Here is a 27,204-nt window from a genome sequence, read left to right as displayed (position 1 = left end):
CGCGCTGCCAAACTGTAATACGTCATGTATTTTCGTATCGGTACTGGTAGTGGAAGTAGATCTTAACCTCCCTAATGACGAGGTACGGAAGGAAAACTTAATCATGAAACACACTATAGCTCATTTAAGTTCAACAAACAAGAATCTTGAATATGAAAAAGCAAGCTTATTAACCGCCCTTCAGATAATGCATAAGAAACTCAATCAAATTAATAAATCCGAGAAAGAAAACGGAAGTTTAATTATAATAGCAGAGAATAATCAGTATAAAGATAAAATTAGCAAATGTAACCGTCAAATAAAAGAATTGGAAAATGAGAAAAAAAGCTTGACAATAGTAATTAAAACCTTGCAAGAGGAAGAACAGTGGAACTATGTTAATAAAAATAAGGGAGATAAAAGGAAACTTAAATACCAAAGCAAACATTCTACAGATAAACTGACGAAGAATAATGAGGTGATGCGGAATCAGTCTCATAATAGTTGTATCATCTTAAGTGATTCCGAAAGTACTACATACAGATGATGAACTCATAGAAAACGTAAAGTCAGCAACGTCATCAACAATAACAGAGCAAAGAGACATAAAAAAATCAAATAAAGAGGTTGATAACAACAGCGAACAAAGACAGAACGAACGACCAGTCCATCCGACGATGAGAGCAAATGTGTGAACACGATTCTCATTGGCGACTCAAAGATCAAACACTTAGACTCAAAAAGGCTGAGTCGATCTTCTAAGCCTCTTCGCAAAATGCTGCGATCAATGATCTGTTGCCACAGTATTGTCACTTTACCCCTCGCTGAGTTAATGATTTACTACAATTGTTTGAAAGGCATTTCTTCATTATTTTGCATATATTCTTCATATACAATTCATTGAGATTTTGCTTGGAGACATATTAATATAACTGCAATCGGTGTAATGGTAGGCAATATATTGTGGTGGTGATTGGTGAAGTTCTTCACGCCTGCAAGTAGGAAAATATGTTATCCCTAAAGGTAGGTAAAGCCACGCGACTTGATTCTGTCGTATAATTTAATTCGGTCTACAAAATCCTTGCGTGTGCCGACGTCATTGTTAAGCGATTTTAGTCGGTCTACTGCAATCGGAGTATGTCAAAACAATTTGAATTTGCCGATTAAAATCAGCTAACTAAAATCGTACGACAAAAATCACGTCGTGTGCGCCTGGCTTAAGTTCTGATATCTATTATGTCTGACCATTAATTATTATACAGGGTGAGTCAACAAAATCTGATACCTTTGAAATTCAAATTAGCTGCAATGTGTCTGTAATCGGCTGTAACAAGACACAAGTTGCCTAAAATATCTTATGGGTATACGAAGCATATCAAATATGTCAACCTATTAATTAACCTTGAACATAAAGTTTTCTCCCTCTGGGAGTTAAAATGCATTCTAACCTCTGTAATAAGAAAGAACGTGGAATTAGTTCAATTGTTTTAAACACTTTAGCAATAATTAACCACGTCTTGTTGATTGTACACAATGGGAATTGTCAGAATCCAGCCATTGAAGTTCGCGGCTAATTTGAATTTCAAAAGTTTTTACTCACCCTGTATGTATGTTATTGAATTCAAGATGGCTCCCTACAGTTTAATGAAACTTTCAAATACACATCTTGAACAGGGATATTTAGCGTTGTAAAACGTTTGGCTAGATGACTAAACTTTTCTATTAGGGAACATAATATATATGTAGAGTCGAAATCTATTTCGAACTTTAGCCGTTGGCAACCGTTGTTATAGCATTAGAGGCGTTTGGTTGATTGATAAGCATTATTTACACAGGGTTACCCAATCAGTAATAACTGTTCTCCCTTGAGGCCCTGACATTAAATCAAATAATTTTTTTAAAAAATTCAAGTTAAAAACTACAATTACAAACTTAGAGTTATAGAAATATATAACTACAGTAGTTAAAACAATAGTTTATTATTTTGACATGCGCATGCAGTGAGAAACATAGAATCCTATGAACGTTTGTCCAATATACAATAACTAAGACGAAGATTTTAAAAAGTTTGACTAACTATATCTCTCTCGTAATGCCTGCAGCACTCGAGAGCTATCGGCTGAGCTAGGGGTTACTCGTGCCTGTTAGCTGAAGCGACAGCTCACCGTGTGCGGATAGATTTTTGTGAGTTTTCTGCCACCTGCAACCTTTTCTCGCGTATCAAACAATCTTTTCTTTTGACATAATAAATGTGAAAATAAGCAATAATTCGTTTTAGTATTACAGCTTGTTTCCACACTTATTATGTCAAAGTTGAAAAATCTTTTTCATTCATGCGTTGAATAATATAATATAATATAATATATATATATATATATTAATATATATATATATATATATATATATATATCGTTCCTCTTTTATCGTTTCTCTTAGATAGATAATTGCTAATCTCCTACCGGTATTAGTACCCTAGCGGCTCGGGGATTTGTTCTAAGATCCATATACATATCTATATAGATTTATTTATAATAGGTGACTTATTGATATTGTTATAGCCTTGATATGTTACTTATTTTAGATGTTAATTTTTGCAACCCTGCTGTTGGCTGTCCACGAGATTCGGAGTAAAGCAGGTAAAAAGTGATGGTTGTTGAAGGTCATTTACACGGAGCTATTAACCATTTCCCAATCGAGCAGGGTACTGGGTTTAGTTGCGAACCGCAACCATCTATGGACTTTTTGGAGGGACAGGAAAATGTAAATCTGAAATCAATTGTCCCTCAAAACAATTCAAAGTTTTGCTGTTCGCGAATAGACCCAGTACCCAGCTCGATTGGGAAATGGTTAATCTGAGTTACATTACAAATATTTATTATATAAAAAGAGAAATATAGTTATAATCCTTTACACCGTAGACTCGAGTGGGGGTGATGAAACATTTTAAATATAGGGGAATCAGAAGTTCATGAAGAATGATATCTCGATATCTCAGCAAATTTTGCATTGACTGTTGTATTGTAGCATAAAAACTCGTAAATTATGTAATAATTATATAATTATAGAAATACGGTTCTTAGATAACGAATTTCATCCTGATAGTACGTACGGTTGCCCCCCACAAGGGCAATACACAAAACTCAATTCTATGCACTACACAAAACTCAGTTCCTCTACTATACCATACAGCAATATCAAACTTTCGCTATTAATTTTGAAATTAATATTTGACATGAGTCTATATTATAGTTATTATGAGTTATTGGCCTTCGCATGCATGCAATAAAACTAAGGGGCTGTTTATATGGAAGCCGGGCCGGCCAAAATAGCGGGACAGCCAGCCCCGCGCAAGCGAGATCTCCCATGAATACAATTCCCAACAAAAAGTTTATATGAGCTGGCCCGCTTAGCGAGATCCCGCTCGAAACAGGCCCTCTCCAAGGTGAAACCAATTTTTATAACTTTTTTCTCAGCGTTTCTTTCCATAGTTTTGAATGGTTAAAAACGAACAAATATTACGCTCTGTTAAGGAACTTCAAATCGGTGTTTAGATGAGTTTAAGTTTAAGTTTCCTCTGCATGTGACTTAAGCTTTTTATTATATTCATTTTGAAATCAATGGTGTTTCTTACAATCTGATTGGTTAAAAATAGTATGGTTAATTCCGAAATCGCACTATTTTTGAGGGCTAATCACATCATTTATAAGCCAATGAGATTGAAGCTCTACACCAAAATAACCAATCAGATTTAGTATTTCAGTGTAACTATCCAATGAAATTACAGGGGGAAATGGCACAAAATTATATTATTTTGAATTTTCAAATGCCTGCAATATTTCTTGACAAAAATAGATGAAAATTACTCACATTTTACACCGTTTACGTTTCTTTCAGTCAATAAATCGTTTTAAATTTGTTTAATTTTTGTATGATTCAAAATGAATATAAAAAGTGGAAATTGCACTTCTTGTCGTGCAATTTTGGTGAGAAATCAAACTTGTGACCGCTTCGCGGTCGTGCGATTTTATAATCACGCACGTGTCTAATTTCACACCAAATTGCACTCCACTCAGTGCAATTTCCATTATAAATTACATAACCTTGTTTTTAGATAATTTGCTTAAGGTCACACAATACGTTTGAATACAGGGTGTATCAAAAAAAAGGTAATCCAACTTTGGTGCGCTATTGTACGTGAACTACTCATTCTATTAACGAATTTTTTCCACATTCCGAAAGGTTATGCTTTTAACTATCGAATGACATGTTTTTGATACCAAATGGTGAAAAAATGAGCAAATAGGAGGCTGATAAAAAGTGTTAGTCGAAATCGCATATTTTCACCTCTGAGAGTTGGGACTAAAACCATTGAAAATTAACTCTCTTTGGGACTTAATTGAAGAATTTTGCTTTTGAATAAGCTACCCGCATATGCATATTAAGTAGGAATAAGGAAAACATTCCAAGCAATGCGGCGTAAAACCAGTGCAAGCTGTGACATGTTCGTGATTAATTGTTTTTTTCTTTTGTTATGCACTGGTTTAATTAGGCTCAAAGGTGAAAATATGCGATTGCGACTAACATTTTTTATCAGCCTCGTATTTGCTCATTTTTTCACCATTTGGTATTAAAAACATGTCATCCGATAGTTAAAAGCCTGATCTTTCCGAATGTGAAAACAATTCGCTCATAGACTGAGTAGTTCATGTACAATAGCTTGTTGAAGTTGGATTACCTTTTTTTTGATACACCCTGTATATCCCTTAGCTGAGCCAACGAATATATGCTACGCGAATGCAACCCACGTAATGTACGTACCATCAGGTGGTGGAGAAAGTACAGTTATTCGCACAGTATCTAACGCAAAGTTAGGTTACGATGCTACAACAAGACGACTTTTTGTCTTCGAACAAACAACCGCGAACTTGCACTCGATGAAACTGGATGGCTCCAATAGTCGTTTGTTACTTGGTGTTATACGCATCAAAAGATTCAGTGTGGATGACATCCAGCAGAAGATTTATTATATAAACTCTGCAACTGATTATACTAACTCAGCAAACTTTGACGGAACAGACTCCAAAACCGTGCTTGGTGCTGGCCATGATGACCTCACTGATATTCAGGTGGACCCTTTGAGACAGTAAGTATCACCACCATGCAAGGACACGAGTACGTGTGAAAAGATAGACAAGCACGTTGTCTTTCTGCAATAACACATTGACAAACTTGATATTGGGGGGGAGAATATATTATTATTTTATTTATCAAACGTATTATTTCACTATGTTTTTATTGGAAGAACAAAAGTTTCTGGAATTTGAAATACTCAATTCATAATCTGTCACAGCAAAGAGAATAACAAAAAACTTCATTGTCTCGAATGCGATTTGAACCCACATTATCCTATGTATATTGGTGCGATTTCTCTTTTGATATCTCTTTTGCGCTTCTCATTTGACAAGGAATGGAGCGATTGGTAACTTAAACACCCTATTGAAAGAAAAGTAAACACCTAACAATATCCCTGGGTCACAAGCCTCGTTAAACACCAGGAATATTGTGTATGACAAAAATAAAATTTGTGATTTGATTTTTCAGTTAATTTTGTTTCAGTAAAATTTGAGAAAAATACGTCACGAAAAGCGCGCAATGCACGACGGTAGTTGACTTAAACGCATTGCAGCACGCTCTCGTTAAATGGAGAATTTATGTGTATACTATAGTCGTTCTCGTTTTATTTCCACCCCGTGCAGGCCTGGTGGAGAAAAACGTACAAGTTCGTTCTCATTGCAAAGTTTATAAATGCGAATGGCAATCATATGCAGCAATAACCAGGGGGTTGATAGTTTTTTTAATATCCCCGAGTACATCTGTACAGCAGAGTTTGGCAGGGAAACTTATTCATTACCTCACTTTCTGTTTCAGGTTGTTATTCTTTGCTGCTGATAATTCTGTGCAAAGAACTCTAGTTGTTTACAATATTAGCAGTGGAGTGCTAAGGACATTATACAACGCAAACAGTTCATCAATTAGGCTAACAATCGATAGATTGAATGAGATCATTTACTGGATAAGCCATAACGCTGATGGTGAAAGTTTTATCTTAAGAAAAACTGATTACAGTGGTAATACTACAGTCATAACCAGTTCGTTTGGAAGATCTGGAAAACCAGCGATTACCCAGATTGGGAATTATTACTACGTTCTTGATTCACCTCAGTCAATCATTCGTAAATACGATAAAGCCACTGATACCGTTGTTCAAAACATCACAGTTTTCAGTGGAGCTGCAGATATTATTGGAACTAATGGTATGTAGATCTGCTAAAATTGCTTTTAAAAAAAGAGAGGAGGAAAGAAGCTTCTTCGATTGACCTGTCACATACCTGATCGTTATTATTATTTTCTGTTTGAAAGTATTGCTCAGACAACCAAAGTAAAATGTTTTTATCCTTAACATATTTTGGAAGATTATTTTAAAGTTTTGCTGCTGAGTAACTTTGTTTCGTAAAATTAATTGTTGGTTTTGGGAGTGCATAATCAATACTATTATAGTGAGCTTAAGCAGGAGGCGTTTTTGACGACACAAACGGTATGAGTATAACGTCAAAAGACTGGGTCAAGGATTGTGACCGGTTAAAAACGAAAAAACGTCACTTGCTTAAGCTCACTATTATTTCGGTAAATTGTTTTGGTCGCTTTTATAAATACTAGAAATTTTAGATCCGCTCTCAGGAAGTTCGTTATTTCTTACTTTTTACATAAATATCAATTTATGAGTACTGCACCAGCTAGAAAAAAACATTTTTTTGTATAACGATACGTAATAATGTATAACGACGCAACACTATAATTTATAATTATATAATATAATATAATTTATAAATTATAATTCATAAGAACTCTATGTTTTGAATGCGGTATCTCTCAGTAAGTCATATTCGACTGTTGTGGTGATTGTTGGTTCCGTAGTTTACCTTTATTTTCCTCAAATTTATTTTGTGATATAGACCTTGACGAATGTAGTGAAAGTCCATCTCCTTGTGATCCGAAAGCAGAATGTAAGAATTATCTTGCTGGATTTTCATGTGAATGCATGTCTGGTTATACTGGAAATGGAACCATCTGCGAGGGTAATTAGCCAAAAAAACATTTATTTAAGAGTTATAAATTATTAGGCTTCGAATAAAGTCGCAATGGTAATTGACATGGTTACAATTTTCTCCCATTGCTCTGTTATAATGGTCAGAAAAACAGCATAAATTCTAGGAATATTTATTATTATTATTATTATTATTATACATAAAACATACTCCCAATAGGGCTTTTCAGTATGTACTAACAAGGCTAAAAATAGGTATATTTCTATCTACAATTACGTTATTGACTATGCTATGTTTATAAAATATGTTTACAATTAAGAGAAATCCTAGTTATATAGTTATACTAAGATTTTAATACTTTAACTAAGATAGGTTTCCGTTAACGTTATTTGTTAACATATTTTTCTTTAAGTGCTTCTTAAATGTTTTAAAAGGTAGTTTTTTAAAATCTTTATCTAAAATGTTCCAGATTTTTATTGCTCTATAGCAAAAACTTCTTTGACCTGATGTTGTTTTGCATGGGGGAATGTCAAGGTCGTCTTTATTCCGGGTGTTCTTGTTGTGAACTGCATTTCGTTTTAAAAACTGGTCACATAAGTACGGCGGTGCAAGTTCGTTCATGCATTTATAAGCCATTAGTGTATCTCTGTACTGTAAATGTTCCTTGACTGGGAGCCAACCGATCGCCTGTAGTACTGGTGTTATGTGGTCGTATTTCCTTGTATTTGTTATGATCCTACAAGCAAAATTTTGTACTTTTTCGAGTTTTTTTATGTTTGTTGCCGATGTATTCGACCACACCGTAGAGCAGTAATACAATCTGCTCATCACTAGGGCATTGACAATCGTGTGGAGGGTTTCGCTATCGAAGCTGTCCTTTACTCTATTTATTTGGTACAGTTTTGCCATTGAAGATGATATGACGTGTCGTATATGATGATCATAACTTAAATAACTGTCCATGAATAGCCCTAGGTCTTTGGCGTAAGAGGAAGGTGTGATCTCTTTTCCTAGGAACGAGATAACCAGTCCTTCAGTAAGGTTTCCGATTAACTGTCGAGTGCCTATTAGCATTAATTTTGTCTTTTCAGGGTTAATTAACAGCTTATTTGCGAAACACCATGTTGCAATCCTCTTAAGATCCTCTTCTATGTTACTTTTTGCATCGATTATATTCGTGATTGGAAAGGACATGAATATTTTCGAATCATCCACAAATGATTCTAACTTAGCTGTTTTTGGTGCTGTTGGAAGGTCGTTTATATAGATGCAAAATAACAGAGGTGACAATATTGCCCCTTGTGGGACGCCATGAGTGATTGAAAGAGTTTCTGATACTGCAGAGCCAATGCGTACGTATTGCTTTCTGTCTGAAAGGTAGCTTCTAAACCAATTTAGAGCCTTACGAGATACTCCAATATTGCTTAGTTTTTGAAGCAATATTGTGTGGTCGATGCTATCGAAGGCTTTGGACAGATCTAACAGAATAAGGGCAGATAGCTCTTTGTTATCCATTGCGTTCAGGAAAAAATCGTTTACTAATATATTGAGGGTTTCCGTTGAATGGTACTTTCTGTTTCCACTCTGGTGTGCCGTAAGGTGGCCGGTCCGGTTTAAAAAACTCGTGAATTGATTTAAGGCCGCTTTCTCACATACCTTCGAGATTACATTGAGCATTGAGAGGGGACGGTTGTTGGAGGCTATTTCGTGATCCCCTTCTTTTAATATTGGTATGATTTCTGCTATTTTCCAGGCTTCTGGAAACGTATTAGTTGTAAATGAACTGTTGATGATATCCGTCAGGGGGCCTAAGATTACTTGGAGGCAGTCTTTAATAGTTCTCATACTGATTTTGTCGGGACCTGGTGATTTATTTGATGGCATAGATGTTAGTATGCGTTCAATTTCCGCACAGGTAACAGGTATGAAGTGGAATGACTCTTCGATCGGACATTGTAGGTTCTTGATTTCACAGGCAGACATGGAAGATATATTGATGTTATTATCTAAGGCCAGTTGCGTAGCTGTTTCGGCGGCTGTTATCCCTACTGACTGGAAAAAACTGTTAAAATCGTTGGCAACCTCTTCCTGGTTTTTGCTGTATATTGGGGTTGTTTTGTCTCTAGACGGAATGCGGCTATGAATTACTTTCCAAAGTGACCCAGGTTTGTCTTTATGTGTATTAACTTCAGTGCGGACGTAGTCTTTCTCTGCGACTTTTAAGGTGGATTTGATTGATTTTTGGACTGTTTTAAAGTTCTTCCAGTCCTCCATTTCTCGTGTCTGTTTGTATCGACGATGTAGCTGGTCTCTGTAGATCATTTGTTTTTTGATGTCAGCAGTAACAAATGGACAGGATCGACGTCGAATCTTGACCTCTTTAATTGGAGCATGGACAGCCAAAGTAGTAGAGAGGACATCATTAAGTTTTCTGAGTTTTGAATTGACATTGGAATCGAAAAAGATAGAAATGAGTTCTTGTGATCTTGTACCAAGATGGGTAATGAACTTTGAACTATCATAGCTTTTATAGCTTCGCGTCAGGATGCTCTGTACTGATGGCTTAGGAAGTTTCATGTTTAACGCGGTGTATACTGGTAGGTGGTCGCTTATGAGTGTGTCCATAACACCACTTTGATGGACAAGGTTGGGTGATGAAGTTATGATTACGTCGATTAGTGATTCACAAGTGTTTGTGATCCTGGTTGGTGAAGTGATCAATTGCTTTAAGTTCATCTCGTACATGAAGTTTTCCAATGCTGTGGTCTCAGCGGTGACCTTCATGGTGTTGCAATTGAGGTCTCCCAAAATAAATATGGGTTTGTCCTGCATGGCGGCTTGCATATAACTTGCTTTTAGGTTGTTTTCTAGGCAGGACGGCGGGCAGTCTGGTGGTCTATATGATACACAGAGCAGGATAGATCTTAACTTTTTAGTCTGAAGTTTGAGCCAAAGCTGCTGGAAGTAATCGGTGGAAACTGATGATATTTCCTTCAGTACGGTGACCTTAATATCACTCCGAATGTACGCAGCTACCCCTCCTCCTCTTTTGTGGAGGCGGTCTTGGCGATAAATTTTATAGCCCTCCAAGTTGATCTCGGCATTTGGTATGGTTGTGTTTAACCAAGTCTCTGGTAATGTTACTGCCTCAATCCTTGTCTTTGAAACAAATTCGGCGAATTGGATCCAATGGGAGGTATTTCGTAGAGACCTTTCAGATTTACTGGAATATTTCCGAAAAGCTGCTGATAAGCTGATCTGAATATTTAGAATTTGGATTTTTTTTGCCTCGTGAACATTTTCTCACCCAATGTTAATCAACCTATAATGATGCATGGCCAGTTTGTTCATGGTATTTGATAGTTTTATGTACTATGGTTAAAAATACGAGCGTAATACGATATGTTCAATACAACTCGGCCGCAACTTGTGAAATGACTTTGTAATGAATATATGGAAATAGTATACAAACACTAGTTGTTCTGTCGGAAAAAATACAACCACTCGTGTTTGTAACTGATTAGTATATTTATAAATCTTATTTGTATGAGGTATACAAGATGTGCATGTTTTTTTTGATAATTTTAAAAATTATTTGGAAAACCTGATTTAATTCAACAGTTGTTTTATATATGTATGATACACTAAATTTTCATTTGTACTTTTTCAATACAGATGCATGCTTTAAAATAAAGAATCGCGTTTTTTCTTCCAGATATTAACGAGTGCAACGCAACAGGTGCTAACCCTTGTTCTGATGAATCGTTTTGTGTCAATGAGGACGGCAGATATCGTTGCGATTGCAGGCCTGGTTACAATTACAATGGCACAAATTGCATAGGTTAGTTTATCACTAAGCACATTTAGATGGTGTTGATAGAAAAAAATGAGCCATGCAGTTGTAGGAATCATTATAGACGGGTTTATGCGCAACAATACTGGAATTAAGTTTTAGGCTCAAAAACTCGTAGATTTGTGAGGTAAGAGTGGGAAGATAACCTCCTATACCGGCCATACGTGCCCTTGACAAGCTTGAAGAAGCAACAGATAATTAAGTATAATGATTGATTAAAGTTTACAAAAAAAACAAGCGAAAAGTATGGGGAAATTAACACAAGAAAATATAACCTCAAATTTTAACACTACTCTACCATATAGCAATAATTCGCCATTAATTTTGATCTTAATATTTAACATGAGTCTATATTATAGTTATTATGAGTTATTGGTCTTCGCATGCATGCAGTAAAACTGTTTATATGGAGGTCAGGCCGGCCAACTTAGCGGGACAGCCAGCGGCTCAGACGAGATCTCGCCATGATAACAATTCCTAATAAAAAGTCCTGTGCGTTTATATGAACTGGCCCGCTGGGTGAGATCCCGCTCGAAAGAGGCCCGCTCCGAGGTGGAACCAATTTTTATCATGTTAATTAACTAAAAACTAGAAATACGCGAATGTAAAATGCCCTCGCCTAATGCAATTAACTTAAAAATTATAATTTCAACAGTTATAATTTTATGCTATAGTACTCGTAGCTGCTGAATGATTGACTTCCCAATTGTATAAATAAAATCCTGTAAGTCCAAGTATAATTACGTTGATCTCGAGCTATCAAATATATGCAAATTCAACTATAATTTTCTACGAATAGTTAAATTATATAATTAAATTATATAGTTAAAATAAATATTACATTTTTTAGCGAAATTCCAATTCATTTCTAAACCATATCGACCTTTAAACTTAGTTGAAATAACTGCTTTACGAACCAAAATAATTTTAACGAAATTTAGGGATAAATTCTAGCAGGTGTCGCACATTTGTTGATAAACATACAAAATCTACCCATCCACCTGTTCAAAAATACTCTAAAAAACATTCAATATGTAGATTTTTACCATCCACTTTTTATCCGAAGGCATCTTTTACATTCCCTTTGAATCAATTGCTTTTTTTAAAATATTTTCAGGATCATTCGAGTGAAAAATATTACTTCAAAACAAAAAAGTTTAAAATATCATGCTGAACCGAACAAAAATTTAATTTAGCCAATCGCACGTTTGCAGACGTTTGCTACTTACCACTTTCAACTCGTCTTAAGCTCACGCATGCGCATAACATTGATTTTGCATTCGCGGGCGTAATTAAAATCTCTGGGCGGAATTAATAACCTCGCCTGGCGCTTCGCGTTGGGTCAAGAACTACTGTGTAAACCTTCGTGGTTCATCCTTTTCTGCGCAATGACTCTGGTGAACTGAAGTCAGAGGATGTTTTAATGCTCTTGGTGTTCCAAACAAAGATTCTAGATCGAAATTTTCTATATTAATTTATAACCTACATGTACATCTATATTATACCCTAGATGTTTCCCTTTGATGCAACATTCTAACGAACGTAGCTTGCTTTTCATTATTTTGTATAATCTGAAGCTATAAAAATACAAAACAGTTTACAATAAAATGTACTATAAAATTTAAGTATGGTTAAATGTCAAGATATAAGTTAAAAGGCTCACATTCTCCGACTACGTCCGTTTCATTTCTTTAAATAACAACAAAACTATCAAATTTTATGCATGCGAAATGACGTTCTTCTTAACTGATATGCCCGCCATTTTGTATCTATCCCAGCATACTTTTGGCGACTAGTCCCAAATGAGTCCTAGATAACACAACATTTGTAATAAAGGAATCAATCATAATCATACTGAATTAAAAATTGAATGATAATTTTAAAGTTAAAAACCAACAGTGTGCGTAAATTTAGATTAATTAAATTTTCCACTGACGCATGCATTGATTACACTCAATTGCACTCTTATTAACTGTGACATGTTATTCAAGATCAGTACTTCTTTCTTTTTTTAGATCGTTGCCAAGTACCATATTTATTTTTCTCCACGTCATCGGGGACCCTATCGTATAATACGGAAGAATCAAACGGAAATGCAAGCATGATTGATAATCGTGGAAATTCGTTGTTATCATATGATAGTATCAACAAACGGTTGTATCTCTATCATGATGATAGAAGGGAATATACAAGTTATTATTTAGATGGTTCAGATTCTACTACAAGATCATTCACTGACGTTGCCGCGTTAGCTGTTGATGGAAGAAGGAATGTTATTTATTATTTCCACTCACTTTCTTCAAGAATGGAGATATACAATATAACATACGGTACAGGAAAGGAAGTCGTTCGTCTCTCGGGTATATCGAGCGTTAAAGATTTGGAAGTCGACACAATTAACAGGTTAAAAATCTCTATAAATCATTATTATAACAACGCTTCCAGCGGTAGTTAACATAGTTTTAATAGTTAATTTAATATTGTATTTATCATAATATATCACCCTGGCTTTATTAAAATCTGACGTTGCATAAATTACGCGTGGCTCCGCAAAACTGATACGATTAATAAACCAATAATCACACTTTATTTGCATCAAACTTTTGCATCGAGCTTGCCGTCGATGAGAGCGCTCTAATATCATTTGTCTATAACTTTATTTAACGGAAGATAGTTATATATTTTGTCTGAACAGCCACTTTTTCTTTATCCATGCAGCTATCTCTACATAGCCAGAGCAGGTGATCCTCCTATCATTCGATACAATCCAGCGGATGAAACCATCAAAAATTTCAACTACGCTGAAGGATCAGCGCAGTCAATATCTGTTGATGCATATAATAACGTCATCTACTGGGTAAATTTCGAAGATGCTCTTCACAGACTTATGAAAACTTCACTGGATGGACAAACAATCGCCTTAAACATTACGTATACAGGAGGTATTGAGGTGACTTCAGATGTGTTGAACTTGTATGTTCTGGACAAAGAAAACAACGCTATCGATAAGTATATAAAGTCTCCCCTCGAGAAACAAAGAAATATTACTTATCATGCTGAAATACATGACTTGATAATCGCATACGGTGAGTTTTATTATATTTTGGTATATTTTTCTTGTTTAATATTGATGCAATGATGTATAAGACACAATTGTTTATTAAGCCAGGGTTAAACAATCTTGACCGATTTGTATTTTTTTGTTAAATTTTAAGGTTTTTTTTATTAAAATTTTTAGTCTTTGTTAGTGCACTATAGGGAGAACTTAATAAGGTTACTAAAGTTATCTCAACTTTCTAAAGACATGTACTGCTCACGAAATTGCATATGTATTTTTGTTTTGCACCAAAGGTGTCAATGAGAGATTTTTTTATTATCAAGACGAGAACGAATGTTGTATTGGAAATATCTGCCATACCAACTCTACCTGCTCTAATTCTCCTGCCAGCTTTAACTGTTCATGTAACGTTGGATTTAAGGGGAATGGTACCGATTGTCAAGGTACGTAATATTTTGTATAAGAACTATAAAGAAGATTTATGCTATGATTATTACACACAATAATAGCTTACAACATAATCTCAAACGATTTTAGTAACTGTATTTTTTTCAAGTACTTTTGCTATTTTCATGCAAACATTTGTGAAAAAGAATTATGACTCACTGATCAATCATGTTAACAGTGAACCTGACGATAATGGGAAACAACGATTCAGCTCCAATATTAATATAGATATTCTAATCCAATATTGAGAATTTCAGAATGATTTTCATATTTTATTACTAGCTAAAATCCAGCCTTCGCGCATTTCCCCCCAGCCATGGGAACATGCTTATGATTGCTGTATTTTCATTTTTAGATGTTGATGAGTGTACAGGGGTCGATAGAAAGTGTCACGAAAATGCAACCTGTTCGAATTCAATAGGTTCATTCAGTTGTGTTTGTAATGAAGGTTTTTCAGGAGATGGTTTTGACTGTGAAGGTAAATGACTACAATTATACGGGCTGAATCCACAATAGATCGTTTTGTTGTTTCATATTTTTATATAGAAAATTATAAAAAGTATAATATTAAATGTATGAATAATTTGTGAAGATATATCAGGAATATTTCGAAACAAAGCTTAGGCAGATAACACTTATCAATACCTGAATATTTCTCATGTTCTATATACGATGAGCAAAATTCAATAATTTGATTATTCAGGAAAAAAACTGATCAAAACAAGCATTACTTTGCCGCGTTTCCGGCAGTTTTCCGCTCTTTTGAAATTCATGCGAAAAACCATTGACAACCACTTTATTAAAAGCACTTATTTATTTTGTCACATGCACATGCAGGTACGACATTCATTCCATCCCCACAAGATACAGAGACTTTTCAAGCAAAAAGAATACAAGAAAATGATAGAATAAATATTAATTTGTTCTTTCTTTACCACACGTAAATGCGGTAAATACGGAACTCAAATTAAGTAATTATAATGGAGAACGGAGATCATCTCTTCTCAAGACTTCTCCTCCCACTTAACTCACCTTTCACCTTTTTTTAGTTTTTCCGGTCATTTCAGGCGTATTTCGTGCATCGACAGCAGATTCAATTCCATTCAGAAAAAAGAGGCTCATGAAATTTTACTTTTATTCTTTTTTAGCCTTAAATTGCAGCAGTCTTGTCTGTGAACAAAATGAAATTTGTGCTGAGGTAGACGATATAGTAAAGTGTGTTTGCAAAATAGATCACCGAGGGCCTAACTGCGATTTGGGTGAGTTCCTTGTCTGCCTTTTTAAAGGGAAATAGCAATATATTTTTGTATTTTCTCACTTAAAAGAACTTTGAAAACTGTATTTAATTATCTTTTACCGTTTTTTTATATGTTGCTTACTTCTACAAATATTTTGATCGAAAGGAATGAAATATCCGCCATCTTGGATAATTTTTTATCTCATTAACGGTAGTTCTAGTGACGTCACAACAGGGGTTAGCCATATAAAAGTATTCGTTGCTGGCCAAATATTGATTGGTAGATGTTTTAAAGGTGTTGAGTGATCTTGATATTTCGAAGAGCATACAGAGTATAGTTTTGAGTGCAAAATGATTGGTGGTTGTCGAGATAGAAATATTGCGTGGCCCATGTTGTGACGTAACTGTATATCTACAAAAATCCAAGATGGCGGGTATTTCATTCTTTTTGATCAAAATATTTGTAGAAGTAAGCAAGATATAAAAAAACGGTAAAAGAGAATTAAATATAGTTTTCAAAGCTCTTTCAAATAAGAAAATAAACAAACATATTGCCATTTTCCTTTAAATTACTATTTTGACTGGAGCATAATTTGTTTTAATGTTACAACAAAAATATATCAACATACATATGTTAACAAAGCAACGACCAAGCTCGTTATAATATGAGCAATATATAAATTGAGTAATATGCGTTATTCGAGAGATAGATAAAAATTCTTACAAGTAAACCACAGTAGATTCAATTTTTTCCCTGTTGATTAGTAAATAAATATCTTTTAAAAAATTTTGTGTTTTCTATTCCTTACAGTCGAAGCGACGTGTGTAGCTCATGGAGATCCTCATTATAGAACATTCGATGGAAAACGTTTTGACTTCATGGGCAAATGTGAATATGTTCTGGCTAAAGACAGAGTAAACAACTCATTTGAAATAAGACAAGAAAATTAATGAACCTTGTGGAAATGGCCTAGTAACATGTACAAAATCATTAACGGTGATTTTACCAAGGGTAACCATCAAACTCCAGAGGGGCATGACGTGGGTTAATAGTGAAGAGGTCACGTTGCCAGTTAACAGCTACCCGGGTATAAGGTTAAACTTACATTCTTTTTCGGGCAAAATAGATTTCTCTCCATTCCTACCATTCATTTCGATAAAGTGTACTGTGTGAACCTTTTTTCTCTCTATTTTTGGTATTTATGCAACTGTTTTAGATCTTTCATTGTAAGGTTCACATTAATCCTCTCCCATCCCCCCTCAAGTATCAGTTCGTGTAAACGCCTTTTAAATAAGAGCTAGGTCTACATCAGTATAACCCCATATTCTGAACTGTCCCTCGGTTGGAGGTGCCTATTGTTGCCTCGTACCGCTACCTGTTCGATTTGGTGTCTGAGAATGTTTGTTTGTTTCGAAAGAATTGAACTATATTAGGTTTTGTTTTAATCAAAATGCATTTTAAAGCTTTCCTTATAGCCACTCATGATTAACGTGTGGACTGTAGTGACTAAGATAAATTCTCTTGAAATTGTTAAGGCGTCGACATCAGTGAACACGAAGATCAAACATTGGTCACAAGTGATTATGGTGTGAAAGTATTTTGGAACAATGTCTACAACGTACGAGTGGTTGTTGGAGGTCGATACTTAAACAGAACATCAGGTTTATGTGGTTATTATAGCGAAATGAAATATGATGATTTCTGGACGTCTTATGGAACAATCGCAACTGATCCAGTAGAGTTTGGAAATTCTTGGAAAGGCGATCCTACATGTGAAAATGCAACTACAGTGGACCACCCATGTGACGCCAATTTAGAGAGAAGATTGATAGCACGAGAGAATTGTTCAACATTACTTAAACCACCCTTCAGTAATTGTTCCAGTTATATCAATGCAACTGAAGAAGGATATATTGCAGATTGTGAATATGATATGTGTGCTTGTGAAGATGATCCTGTTGTTTGTTATTGTCAAGCTCTTGAAGCGTATGCTGATGATTGTTCACCCCATGTTGATATAAAATGGAAGGAATTAAATGAATCTGCAATTTGTCGTAAGTAAAATTTGTTTAGAGGATGGTTTCGGAGCTCTTCGCATTACTATTGTATATTCCATGGGCGGAAATGTGAGTCAGTGTGAATTATATACGTGGTAATTTTGAGTATTATTGTTGTATGTTTACAGCTAGAATTGTGTTTCAGTTTGCATGTTCTGGAAATGGTTTAAAGTGCCTATATCACTCGTGGGATCTTAATGCCTTTGAAAAGAACGTAAAAAGTTAGTTAATATTATTAAAAAACTTTTTTGATTTTGTGCAATAATTTCGAAGATACAAGCCTCTAAACTACCTGCGGTTCCTGAGTCCCAACCTCCTAGGTTTAAACACGGCTATTTAATTTGAAACTACCCATTGTTTACAGAACCTGGGACTCAGGAACTGCAGGTAGTTTAAAGGCTAGTATCTTCAAAATTATTGCACTGAATCAAAAAACTTTTTTAATATATTAACTAACTTTTTACATTCTTTTCAAATGCATAAAGATTCCACGAGTGATATAGGCACTTTAAAAATAATGTAAATGTAATATTCAAATGAAATAGAAAAAAAGGAATACTTGGTTATTGGTTTGATCGACGTCCTTTATAGGTACCCCATGTGCAAGTGCACCATGCTACAATGGAGGAAGCTGTACAAATCTTGGCTATTCAGCTTTTGAATGTAAATGTCCTGTTGGATATCTGGGTGAAAGATGTGAAATTAAAGGTAAACGCCTATATATAAATTGCCGGTTTAAGCGAGCGGAATTTTACGATATCGTTTTGGTCGGTGCGGACACATTCTCAATCCTGACCTCCTAGCCAGTAAATATAACACATTATTATATAGGATAAGTGTATACAACCGTCTCAGTATCATTATAAGTTGTTTTTTTTCCAATCCTCCTTTGTTAATCTTTTTATATTATTTTCTAGATCGCTGCCAAATACCATACCTATATTTCTCAACATCAGTTGGGACACGGATGTATAACATAGAAAACACTTCAAATATCCCAACCATCGTCGACGATAGAGTAAACGCGTTGTTGTCTTTTGACGCCATAAACAAACGGTTGTACCTTTATATTCAGTCTGAGGGATTGACAAGTTTCTATTTGGATGGTTCCAATTCTACTACAACGTTAGTCACGGGTGTAGAGTTTTTCACCGTGGATGGCAGGAATAATTTGGTATATTACTACTATACAATTACAAAGAAAATAAAAACAATCAACATGACAACTGGAGAAGAAGGTGACGTTGATGACGCTTTATCATCTTTGACCAGCATCAAGGATCTTGAAATGGACATGACTAATGGGTAATAATTTATTATCACCAACAGATACAGCTACTTCTCAAATTGTTCTTTTTTTTCTATTGTGTTACATGATTTCTTGCATATAGAGGTCTAATATTCACGAATGTAATCCCAGCAATATGTTAAGTCTATTTCTATTATACGTGTTTTGTAATCTCACCTGAATACCTTTGATATAGTAGGCCTAATACCTTAATTCCTTTCGTATACCTTACTCTATTGATTCATTTTTACTTTTCCTTTCTGCTCTTCTAGTATATGCAAAATATGTGGTTAGATGACTAATTCATTTTTATTTTTCACAGCTACCTCTACATTGCAAGAGCAAATGATCCTCCAATCGTGCGTTTTAATCCAGCAGATAAATCAATATTGGAGTTCAATTTTGATGGCTCAGCGCAGTCAATTTCTGTGGATGAGTACAATAACGTCATTTACTGGGCAAACTATGATGGAATCAATCACAATGTTATGAAAACTATGCTCAATAAGCAAACGGTTGCTTTGAATATTTCATATCCAGACGTAATTGATTTGACTTCGGACATGCTTCATTTGCATGTCTTGGACACCAGCAACAAGCGCATTGACAAATATTTGAAAACATCGCTTGAAAAGCAAGGAAATATGACTTATGAATATACAATTTATGATTTAGTGGTTGCATATGGTAAGTTTATATCTTTTCATCAATCACAAAATAATTTGCTTTGTTTTACCACCCAAAACAAAGAGAAATATTAACGGCCTAATTTTAGAAAAAACCTGTGGGCATAATGTTTGAATCGAGGGCCTATTTATTACTGTTTGAATATTTAGTACTAGATTTTTCATGCTTTTTTTGTTGACCGTAAAAGTATTTCTCAAACAAATCTTTAGTTATCATTAATCGTTCTTGTTATCTGTGGTCAGTAACTCGTCACGGACGTTGCAACTTCTTGTTTGTTTCCCTACAAACGGCGTTTATAAGTATGGCATACAGTCCTTCAGATAAATTAACCATACTTACGATTTTATTACCTTTGCTTTTTTAAATACAGACTCAGATGAATGTTGCCTTGATGCAGCTGCTGCCTGTCCCGCTAAATTTTCATGCATTAACACACTTGGAAACTTTGTCTGTGTTTGCAGTGAAGGATATGTTAAAAATGGCAGTGATTGCGAAGGTAGTTAGCCTATTCTCTTTAAATGGTAAATGTGTAGACAACTTTGACAAAAGTTTGCCACGCGAAAGTAAAGTACAAAAAACCTGAACTAATGTGAGAAGCGTAAATCAATTTTGTGATTATTTTCAGCATTATTTGCCAGTAGGTTTACCTAAATATTTCTTATTATTTTGTTATTTAGATAAATTATTTTCTCTTTTCTCCACAGCTACCCCATGCTTAAGTAACCCATGCCTAAATGGAGGAATTTGTACAGACGTTGGTGACTCATTTGAATGTGAATGTCCTTCTGAATATCGTAGTGATAGATGCGAAATCGAAGGTAACAAAAATCTAAGCTCTTTCGTGTTACTCGCTAATCACACTGATCTTATTGTTTTCACTACCACGGTGCGGTAGAAAACATAAGCCAAACGTGTAACTATCATCTAATAATGGCACAAATCAAGTTTTAGCTTCCTCTCAAAAGATTTATGTTTTTTTTTTAATTAATTATTTTTCATTCTTTGTCAGAAGTTTGGATTAAATGTTTACTTCGGATAAGATGATTCGTATTGCGGCGTATACAATATTTTGGTTGAAAAGAATGATCGACTGTCATCATCCACTTTGCTTCTCTGCTTTAAAAATTAATACCGCACAATATCATTTTATACTCCAAATCACGAAACCGATGATGTAAAAATGCTTTTCGCAAATTAATGTTGATGTATCATGAAAATGGCATTCTTTTCATTTTCCATACTTTTCTCTGTAGTGGAAGCAACGTGTGTAACTTTTGGAGATCCTCATTATAAAACATTCGATGGAAAACGTTTTGACTTCATGGGTAAATGCGAATATGTTCTGGCTAAAGACAGAGTAAACAACACATTTGAAATAAGACAAGAAAATGAACCTTGTGGAAATGGACTGGTGACATGTACGAAATCAATAACAGTCATCTTCAGGGGTTTAATAATCAAACTTCAGAGAGGAGTGACTAATGTGAATGGTGGAGATATCAGCTCGTCGACAAACTACGGGGGTAAAATTTATTCTAATCTAAATAGATTTACAAAATTTGTTGCATTTTGATTTGTTTTGATGCATTCATTCATTGGTGGGTACATATACTGACAATGACAACGGACGCAAATTTCTATTGCTATTGCTACTTTACACAGTAAGTAGAAATAGCAATAGAAATTTGCGTCCGTTGTCCTTGTCAGTATATGTACCCACCAAGTACAAGTAAAGTTCTGCCCATACAGTTCTGCCCGTCAGTGGCGTAGCCAGCCTGACGATTTTGTCCGGCTATGTAAATTTCGAGTTATTATAATTATTCATGTCTTTAGAAATCTATTGTTTTCATAGTCAGTGAACACTAAAATATTAGCATAGCAGGAAAAATCGACAGGCTGGCTACGCTACTGCTGCCCGTACAAATCAAATGAATTTTGACTTTCTTGACCCAAAATACAAAAATATTTCGCATTAGCAACTACTTCAACAATGCATGCACTATCACAGTTAACGAAACAACAAAATGATCGTTCAGAATACGTCGTTAGAGAAGATAACAAGACTGCCACATCTTGGCTAACTACCAAAATTTTTTTCATTTTATTCAGCTGTAAACATTACAATTCACAGCAATGGTAGGACCGTCGTGACAAGTGATTATGGTGTAACTGTGTTTTGGAACAATGTTTACAATGTTCGAGTAATAATTGGAGGTCATTACGTTAACAGAACATCAGGTTTATGTGGTTATTATAACGAAATAAAATATGATCATTTCTGGACGTCTTACGGAACAATCGTAACTGATCCAGTAGAGTTTGGAAATTCTTGGAAAGTCGACCCTACATGTGAAAATGCAACTACAGTGGACCACCCATGTGACGCCAATCCAGAGAGAAGATTGATAGCACGAGAGAATTGTTCAGCATTACTTAAACCACCCTTCAGTAATTGTTCCAGTTATATCAATGCAACTGAAGAAGGATATATTTCAGATTGTGAATATGATATGTGTGCTTGTGAAGATGATCCTGTTGTTTGTTATTGTCAAGCTCTTGAAGCTTATGCCGATTATTGCTCTTCCAAAGTCGAAATAGATTGGATGAATTTAGATGAATTCGCCATTTGCGGTGAGTAAATTAAATTCTAGTATTACAAAAATTACGCTTTGGTACTTTTTGGACCAGGAACTGGTTCCTAACCGCTGCTAGTCTTGTTGTTGTTGTTAGGGGGCGACGCTCTTTAAAAAAACCCTAAGGCTCTTTCATTACTTGTTTGATCGGAATGAAACTTGGCACAATTATTCTAAGCATTATTCCGCATCGATTGACGGAGTTCGAATTTTTACTTTTGACCTTTGAAGCAAGTTACAAGCAATTCTTGATATATTTGCAGCAAATAATATATACATATCATTAATATTCAGCCTATATATAAGTAAACGGAAACGATTAGAAATACATTGTCCTCTCCAGTGTTATAAATACAATGCAGTTCAGAACGAAATTAAACTCGGTTACGCAGTTCCTGGTCCCTATAGTACGATCGTACTTGTTGAAGCAAACATGAACAATTTCCTGCAAACTTTTGGCTAACTCGCCTCACGCGCAACAACGGCGTAGTCAGCATCAATAGTCGCAGTGGCGTAGCCAGCCTGACGATTTTGTCCCGCTATGTAAATTTCGAGTTATTATAATTATTCATGTCTTTAGAAATCTATTGTTTTCATAGTCAGTGAACACTAAAATATTAGCATAGCGGGAAAAATCGACAGGCTGGCTACGCTACTGAATAGTCGGGGAGGAAGGGTGATTTAATATGTTAATGTTAATATCAGTTATATATGGTTTGGAGACTAAATAAAAGTACAATACAACTCATCAACCATGTTCTTGTTCAGGTTTATGCAAAAAACGCATTCTTTCTCGTCATGTGTCTATTGTATTTTAGCCAAATTTACCAATGGCATTGGTCTTGCTAAGCTCGTCAACCTTGACTTGAAAAATATGTTAATTAAAAGATACCTATTGGTTTATCTGTGCAAAATACAATTGACATGTGATGAGAGAGAAACAATTTTTTGCATAAATCTACCTCAACTTAATTAATGAGTTGTATTGTAGTTTTATGTGGTCTCCAAACCATGCATATTCTATCAACTGGGTTTTACCAGACTGTAAAGACAATCGATTTGAAAAATAATAAATTCTGCGTAACATGATTATAGGAAAATACCGCCCCCAAAAAACAACCTGCTCTTTACGCCGTTCTCGCGCAACAACATTATAATATAAGTACGCGTAGTTATACGTAAGCGTTTTTCGCTGGTATATACGCCGAGATATTCCGAGGTCCAAGGGTCTGCCAGAAATAAAGCCTGCACCTTTTTTGTATAATTTTTTCACCATATGTTGATGGTTGCCAAATGCATTCCGTAAAGCAATAAAATTATATCATTATATGAGTATATTTTACTTCCACAGGTACCCCGTGTGCAAGCACGCCATGTTATAATGGAGGAAGCTGTACAAACGTTGGTAATTCATTTGAGTGTAGATGTCCTGCTGGATTTCTTGGAGTTAGGTGTGAAATGGAAGGTGTGAGCAAACAAAATAGTTATAGTATAATACAATTCGTCTTCGAAAGTTTCGTCATGTTTATAGGCGATCCAGCGCTGGAATCGCCCGGTATTTACACGTTGCAATTGTTCTTGCATCCTGCAATATGTAATTTTAATTTCAAGATCTATAAATTAGTGCAGAGTTTTCAAAATGTAGGTGTACGAAACGTCTATTGAGTGTAATAAAACGAAGAGAAGCAGCTAAAAAAGATTTAATGCGTGAACGGCTGAGGGTGCAACGTGAAACACATACGGCAAAGCTGAATTAGCTGCTTTTGAAGATACATCAGAAATAGCCCATTGCTTTCTTACATTACTGCTGAACATCACAATTTTTATGCAGAACGTTTGTAATTTAGCGAAATTGCCGCACACTTAAAGATAGTGGAGTTAAAACACAAACTTTGTTAGCGGTTAAGCGTTTGCTGTAAACGTCAAACTAAAGGTCTCTTATATTTACTACATATGGACGCCAATAGTTGTTTGCTATATATTGTAGGGTTGCATTGACGTATCACGTATGCCTTCTAAAAATTCCTTCTCTAAAAATTTCTTGAAAATTTGTAGATGTTAATAAATGCGAATATGTCTCGTGTGGTTTTAATGCAAACTGTTCAAACGCTAATGGTTCATATCTTTGTGAATGTCAAACTGGATATGAAGGAAATGGAACAAACTGCACAGGTATAATCTGTTTAGACTGTAATTATGCGGAAGATTTTATTTTAAAGTTTATTTTCTCGTACATTTGAGATCTCCCACTCACCGAGTTTAACAGAATAACCGCGAAAGCACAAAGATTTTCTAGACAACAGAAAAAATAATACCAGAGGAAAATAAAAATTGCTGACAGGTGCGGAATCGCCCAAGTGGAATTCACACAAGTGGATTTTGCCGTGATGCCAGTATAGAACTAGTACTCTCTTCAGGAAGACTCTAGGTCTGTTCTTTCACCTTTCAACGGCTGTTTTTTTTTTATTTCCACTTATAATCGCGGCATTAACAAAGTTGACGCGAACGGTAATACGGCCATAGGCGTGGCACAGGGGGGCAGGAAGGGCACTTGCACCCCCAAAATTTCAAGTATCAAGAAATTCGGGGCAAAGTTTAGCCGAAAATTCGGGCAAACTGAAAAAGAGTGACAGACCTAAAATTTGTAGAGCCAAATGTTGTAATATATATCACATATGTGCACTCTATTTGGCCATTTTTGTTACACTTTCTTGAAAGCACATCGGCTGCTTTGCCAAGTTTATTGTTACAAACTATTAAAAGTTAAAATTTGGGCACATTGTACAATTCAAAAGTTCGGGCGACTTTTTTTTCGAAGTTAAACGAAGTTACGCCCGTACGCCTATGGTAATACGACCAGCAAGGGCTCAAATGTCTTGCTGCTTTTGCAGATATCGATGAATGTTTGAAAGGTCGATGCGGTTTCAACGCAAACTGCAAAAACACTGATGGATCGTTCTTTTGTGAATGTCAAATCGGATATGAAGGAAATGGAACAAACTGTAAAACTAAAAGTAAGATTTAATTACTTGTATTTCTTACACCATGCTCACGAGCAAAAAAATATTATTTGAGTGAATCTAACAAGGAGGAATTCCGTTTTAGGCGCGTACGAATCAGGAAGTTTGTTCACATTTTTATTAACCCAGTCAGAATGCATAAATTAATATTGACTACATCCGGCGAAACATGAAACACATTGGCCGATTAGTTCGAAAGGAAATTCCTCCTTGTGTCTACCACCACTGAAATGATTTTTAAAACGATACTAGTAAGATATTTAAATAAAAGTATCCTATGTATAATACAATCCATTTGCCTTAAACTTACAGCTAGCTTAGAGGAACATATTTGTTGTTCCACAGGGTCATTAGATTACTGAAAAAAGAAGCCAAACATTGTTGTGGTCGGCCCTTCTTAGTTTGAAACAATGAAAACAACGATTATGGTAAAAATATTTGGCTAATTTTAGTAATCTGACAACCCTCGTGTTCCATACGAAAGGATTTTTGTTAACATTTTTTGGTATTGCTGCAAATACCTCCATTTTCTTTCAATATCACGCGCATCGGCATCACCAATGAATGAAGTTAGACAATTAAGTTTAAAAATAGGCAATCTAGGCTAAGGCCCAGGTTACTTTATACGCGCATTTGCCTTTCTCACGATGACGAATATATGCCGCCATTTTAAAGGTACTTTTTTCAAAACCGTGAGCGTAAGACATCGTAAGGGCAACTGGCTTTAATGTCGGACTAAATTTATTCTTCAAATGGTCTGTTGATTCTAAAAAAATGCTTTTCATGTTGTTATCATTTTTTAAACCCATTTGAGAAAATTGTAAAACGTCATCGTGAGAAAGAGTAATTCGAACGATATAAATAGTGAGATGATAATGAAGCTTAATGAGGTTTATTATTTCATTATCTATTATTTGAATTGCATTCGAAGCGACCAAAATGCAACTAACAATCTAGGCCTAAATTTAATAAGGGTGTTCAAGTGGTTAAATATCTTCGAGAGAGCTTCAACATTACTTTGATAAAATCTTTAAGTTAGAAAATACTTTGTATTTAATCATTGTTGTGACATTAAACTTTGCTTTCCCAGTATCATCTAATCAGCCAGTTTCACCAGGCAGTAACATTGGCACTGGCGTTATTGTTGGAATAGTAGTTGCAGCGGTGGTTGTTTTGGTTGCAGGCGTGTTCATTGTTGTTTGTTGTTTCCATCGAAGAAAACCACAGGTGGAAAAAACTGAAGACATCCATAACATTAAGAATGTCGCCTACGAGCCTGACACGGAAGCGGGTAACAATCCAGACTCGAGCTCTCAATTCGAAGAACCGAAATATGCAGAGCTAAACCTTTCTAAAATGGACCCAATTGATGCAAACTATCAAAGTTTGATTGCTAAAGGTCGATATGCGGCAGACCATGAAACAGTCGCGAATCCTAATCCGAAATTTGAAGAACCGGGATATACAGAACTTGACAATTCGAAAAGAGATCGTATTGGTGAGGATTATCAAAGTTTAGTTACTGAAGGTTATGAGCCTCTTCACAAGAGTCCTTATGAAGACGTCAAAGCGTATGCTTCATTGAACCAGAATAGCAATCCAGGAAATGAAGCTTCCAATGATTCCGTGTACGAAGAATTACCCTGATGTATATGATCGCAAGAACCTTTCAAATTTTGAAATTTATTTTTATATCACGTTATTTCGTATTCTATAGATTTAAATTAGTGACATTAGTCATTAGTATATATTTCGAAGTGACTATTGATTTTCCTGTATTCTGATTGGTTAAGATTCACTGTCTCTGGTCGGTGACCATAACTTTTTGTTGTAGTTTT

The 27,204-nt window shown here is 35.2% G+C and overlaps 2 protein-coding genes across 2 annotated transcripts; both read left to right on the top strand.

Moving 5' to 3' along the window:
• Positions 1-912: 912 nt before the first annotated feature.
• LOC114528956 (pro-epidermal growth factor-like) lies at positions 913-16,720 on the top strand. The gene is made up of 12 exons (XM_028550665.1): positions 913-1,002; positions 2,561-2,615; positions 4,747-5,122; positions 5,908-6,293; positions 6,993-7,115; positions 10,801-10,926; positions 12,954-13,341; positions 13,657-14,024; positions 14,320-14,439; positions 14,799-14,921; positions 15,592-15,702; positions 16,492-16,720. The coding sequence occupies exons 1-12, from the start codon at positions 988-990 to the stop codon at positions 16,629-16,631; spliced, it is 2,331 nt and encodes a 776-aa protein (XP_028406466.1). The 5' UTR covers positions 913-987; the 3' UTR covers positions 16,632-16,720.
• On the top strand, positions 16,644-27,022 carry LOC114528955. The gene is made up of 13 exons (XM_028550664.1): positions 16,644-16,768; positions 17,217-17,735; positions 18,330-18,446; positions 18,656-19,043; positions 19,349-19,713; positions 20,084-20,209; positions 20,418-20,531; positions 20,967-21,236; positions 21,823-22,344; positions 23,698-23,811; positions 24,402-24,518; positions 25,238-25,360; positions 26,457-27,022. Exons 1-13 carry the CDS (start codon positions 16,717-16,719, stop codon positions 27,011-27,013), a joined length of 3,384 nt encoding a protein of 1,127 aa, XP_028406465.1. The 5' UTR covers positions 16,644-16,716; the 3' UTR covers positions 27,014-27,022.
• Positions 27,023-27,204: the final 182 nt, after the last annotated feature.

This window comes from Dendronephthya gigantea, unplaced genomic scaffold (assembly GCF_004324835.1).
Source record: "Dendronephthya gigantea isolate DGI-Jeju-01 unplaced genomic scaffold, DenGig_1.0 000052F, whole genome shotgun sequence".
Lineage (NCBI taxonomy): Eukaryota > Metazoa > Cnidaria > Anthozoa > Malacalcyonacea > Nephtheidae > Dendronephthya > Dendronephthya gigantea.
Note: the sequence above shows the minus strand (reverse complement) of the source record. Positions and strands in the feature narration are given on the sequence as shown.

Bases quoted from the DNA above. Each gene is read 5' to 3' on its own strand.
- LOC114528956 (XM_028550665.1), top strand. The intron at 5,123-5,907 runs GTAAGTATCACC...TTTCTGTTTCAG, and splicing joins CAGGTGGACCCTTTGAGACA to GTTGTTATTCTTTGCTGCTG. The intron at 14,025-14,319 runs GTGAGTTTTATT...TTTATTATCAAG, and splicing joins TGACTTGATAATCGCATACG to ACGAGAACGAATGTTGTATT.
- LOC114528955 (XM_028550664.1), top strand. From the start codon at position 16,717: ATGACGTGGGTTAATAGTGAAGAGGTCACGTTGCCAGTTAACAGCTAC. The intron at 16,769-17,216 runs GTATAAGGTTAA...GAAATTGTTAAG, and splicing joins GCCAGTTAACAGCTACCCGG to GCGTCGACATCAGTGAACAC. The intron at 20,532-20,966 runs GTAACAAAAATC...TTTTCTCTGTAG, and splicing joins TGATAGATGCGAAATCGAAG to TGGAAGCAACGTGTGTAACT.